This window comes from Taudactylus pleione, unplaced genomic scaffold (genome assembly GCF_031769625.1).
Source record: "Taudactylus pleione unplaced genomic scaffold, aTauple2 ptg000587l, whole genome shotgun sequence".
In the NCBI taxonomy this organism is placed as follows: Eukaryota; Metazoa; Chordata; class Amphibia; order Anura; family Myobatrachidae; genus Taudactylus; species Taudactylus pleione.
Window position 1 is genome coordinate 2624718 of NW_028284989.1, and position 3961 is coordinate 2628678.

The window sequence follows — 3961 nt, forward strand, 5'->3', positions numbered from 1 at the left end:
GGACGCTCTGACAGAGCGCTCGCCCAGAATCAGGGCTGGCCTTCTTGATTTTTACAGCGGCCTCCTGGCCGCTCGTATAGCTGTGGGTGTCCACCCACAGCTATAGCGAGTGGCCAGGCAAATGGTTGCGATGGTCTTGACCATCGTGACCATCGGGCCTGCGATGAGACCCTTGTGTTAGGCTCTCGTTGCCGCAAGCTCTGGAGTGCTTTTGGCTCAAACAGAGCCAAAAGCACTCCAACTGACATCATGCCTCCGTCTGGGCAGCCACGCCCCGGCACGCCCACCAAAGGGGGCGTGCTGTCACTCAACATCGACAGCACGCCCCCTTTGGTGCGAGACCTGGAGCGACGGTTTGCCCATCGCTATCCATGTCTCGCGCATGTGCACGACGGAGCCGGCTCCATCGTGTGTATGCACACTGGGCCAACATCGACCCACTTGTGAGTGCTCAGCGCTCGCGAGCGGGTCTGAATCAGGCCCAGAGGCCCAGGCTTCATTGGGCATGCAGGCCAGTAATCTGGTTCTTTGGATTAGCGAGAGTATAGTGCACCAAAATAGTATCCTCTTTGAGAAAAATAGGTGAAAGTGGAGGGGAATAACATACTGTAGATAGAAGAAGAGGGACTGACCTCACCCAAAACATCATTGAGTGCTACCTTGGGGCACAAGTGCTAAGGGTTAACTACCCCTATTATAAAAGATGATGTCGCTGAAATAGTAGTGTATGAATGTAATTAATACACACTTGGATAAATAGGTGTGATCTGATAATAAGCCATATATGCAATTATGAAAAATTATGTTCTTCCTAAAATTAGTTATTTTGCTAAAGGTACTGTAATTGGTAAGTAAGAAGCAGACCATGCAATGCTGGAAGAACTAGAATATTTAGAAAGTTATAATACACTATCTTTTATACAGTTATTCATAGAATGATCCACGTATTTAACTGCACTTGCAAACAATTATTTTTCATATTATTTTATTAGATTTTCAAGTCATGAACGATGGAAGAATTAAACAAAACAATGGTTAAAGAATTTATTCTGGTGGGATTTTCTGATCTCCACCAGTACCAAATTTTACTTTTAATTGTTATACTACTGATGTATATTACTGGTATCGCTGGAAACCTTGCAGTCATTGTTCTTGTTAAGGCTGGTCCCTCACTTCATTGTCCAATGTATTATTTTATTTCTATATTTGCAGCTTTAGAAATGTCATTTGTGTCTGTTACTATCCCCAGACTTCTAGTTAATTTGATCGTGAGTAGCAAGAAGATCTCTTTTATTGGATGCTTTGTACAGTTGCACACCTTCAATACACTTGGGATAACAGAATGTTACTTGCTGGCGGTTATGGCTTTTGACAGAGATTTGGCAATTAATCATCCTTTAAGGTATTCATCAATCATGAACAATTTGTTTGTTATTCTATTAGTGGTTACAGCTTCTGTCATCAGTTTTATCATTGCTTTAGGTAACACAATCGTCACAGCTGACTTAATATTCTGTGGACCCAATGAAATAAACCATTTTCTCTGTGATTTGGCCTCAGTACAGAAACTGGCTTGTTCTAATCCCTTTATCAGTAACATAGTGACAAGTGTGGCAGCTTTTTCTGCAGGCCTTACTCCTTTCCTCCTTATCATAGGATTCTACACCCACATCATTATTACAATCACCAAAATTAAGAGCGTGGAAGGTAAGAACAAAGCATTCTCTACTTGCTCTTCCCATATAACAGTTTCCTGTCTATTCTATAGTACAGTCATCACTGTCTACATAAACCCAAAGGGCAGTCAGTATGACAAGTTCCTTGCTCTTATGTACACGGTCATTGTTCCTATGTTAAACCCTTTCATTTATACTTTAAGAAACAAGGATGTTAAGGAAACTCTTTTTAAGACCATGTTTCACAAATTAAAGGACTGAGAAGATCAACAATAACTAACAAGATCCGCGGTTGGTTCACCTCATTAGGGCCTGATAAAGAGTCCAATATATAGATACATTTTAATATATGATAAGTCTGCACTCTCTGTAGTGTGGGTGATACTGTTTTCTCAATCACTAAAATACAATACATAAAGTGCAATGAGTGATGACTGAAAATATAAATATATTGTGTTACAGCCCATCAAGGACAGAGGTCATAAAGCGTTTGCTGGTAATAAGTTCCCTTTTTTCCAGACATAAATAGAAACAAATGAGTGTAACTCTTACCTTTAAAAACGTTCCCTCTGTCACTCTTTCTTCAAAATTTATTTTTCTGGGTATCTCGTGTCTTGTGCTGTTTCAAATGTGGATATCTAAAATTCAGGTGGGATGCATTTGGTTTAAGTTTTTTGTTTTTATGTTCCCATTTAATCCAGTGTCTAAAAAATACATAGTTTGTGTATAGTGTTCTATTCAACGCGTTTCACCTTATAGACTTTCTTAAGGATGTTTTATACTTGAAAATGTTTCCCTTTTTCTAAACTGCTATTTATAAAAACAATTAAAATGAACATTTATTTGAAAACTTTGTGTAACTATTTATTTATTGTTTTCCACTTCATTTTCAATAAGTGCAGTCTGCAATGGAATTGTAAATATCTTTCACTTAAATGCCATCTAGAATTTTTATTCAAATACTGAGTAAAAAAATGTCAATAAAAAAGTCTCTACCACTTTCAGACAGATAAATGTAAAAAACCCGGGTTTTACCCGGCATTTGCATGCCGGGTCACTTTGCCGGTCTATGCCTGAACCCCGGTTCAGACAGGAGAGCAAATTACTGGGTCAAACATTTCTATCCGGTAATTTGCTGATAAATATGGGTATATCTTCTGGTTAATTCCTGGGTCAAAGTCCCGGGAATTTTGACCTGGGTTGACCCATTCAGACAGAAAAAGGACCTGTGCTGATCAACATTTTACTGGTTAGAAATGTTTTACCTGGTAATTTGGTTTTCTGTCTGAAAGGGGTATAAAGAGCTAAAGGTTTTAAATATTCTTAAAAGGTCTTACTCAAAGGCCAACTTTAGTCATTTGGGTGATGATGTGAAAAATCTAATTTGTTTCAGTTCTAGAAAAAGCAGCCACATAATCTTCCCCTGTACATTTCTTTGGTGCTGTATATATATATATATATATATATATATATATATATATATATTTGTAAACCTACAAATTTGAGATCAAATGGGCTTTACTATGTGTGCTTTTAAACGTGAATACTGTGTTTAATATGTAATCTATGTAATCAGGATGGAAAGATGAATATGCCCTGTTCAACAGCAACTCCAAGAATAGTATTTTTATATATAGGTGCAACATATATATACTGTAACTAATATATTTCAAGATCCATGTTCTTTCAAAATTATAATCACAATTTTGCACTAATACACCTGTTTACATTTCACAAACTATAAATGTAGGCCTATTTTTGGGAATGGGTATGTAATGTCAGCTGTCGGGATGCTTCCTTTCAAAATACAGACAGCGGCATCCGATGGTTGGTATCCCGACAGGGGTCAGGTAAGTATACTTACCCTCCCCCCTTCTCTCCCTAACCCTAACCCTCCCTTATTGTAGCCTAACCCTAACCCTACCCACCCTGCCCCCTAACCCTCCCCTTTAGTGCCTAAACCTAAGTCTCCCCCTTCATGCCTAAACCTAACTCTATGCCCAAGGTGCTTAACCCTAACCCCCCAGTGGTGCCTAACCCTAACCCTCCCCCAGAAGGTGTGCCTAACCCTAACTTCCCCTCACAAAACCTAATCCTAACCCCGCTTCGCTCCCTAAACCTAACCCTCCTCCCACCACGGCTAATGCTAAGGGCATCCCAGACTTACCTTGTTTGACTTGGCATCCTTTGGCGTTCCGGCTCGGGATTACGATAGGCATCAGTATTTCGATGCCTATTTTAAGTCCCTTGTCGGGATTCCCCTGTCGGTATTGAGACCGGTGGCA

The 3961-nt window shown here is 39.7% G+C and overlaps 1 protein-coding gene across 1 annotated transcript; it reads left to right on the forward strand.

Annotated features, from left to right (window-relative positions):
- Positions 1-1109: 1109 nt before the first annotated feature.
- Positions 1110-1937, forward strand: LOC148481260 (olfactory receptor 5P68-like). The gene has a single exon (XM_088453720.1). It carries the CDS (start codon positions 1110-1112, stop codon positions 1935-1937), a length of 828 nt encoding a protein of 275 aa, XP_088309846.1.
- Positions 1938-3961: the final 2024 nt, after the last annotated feature.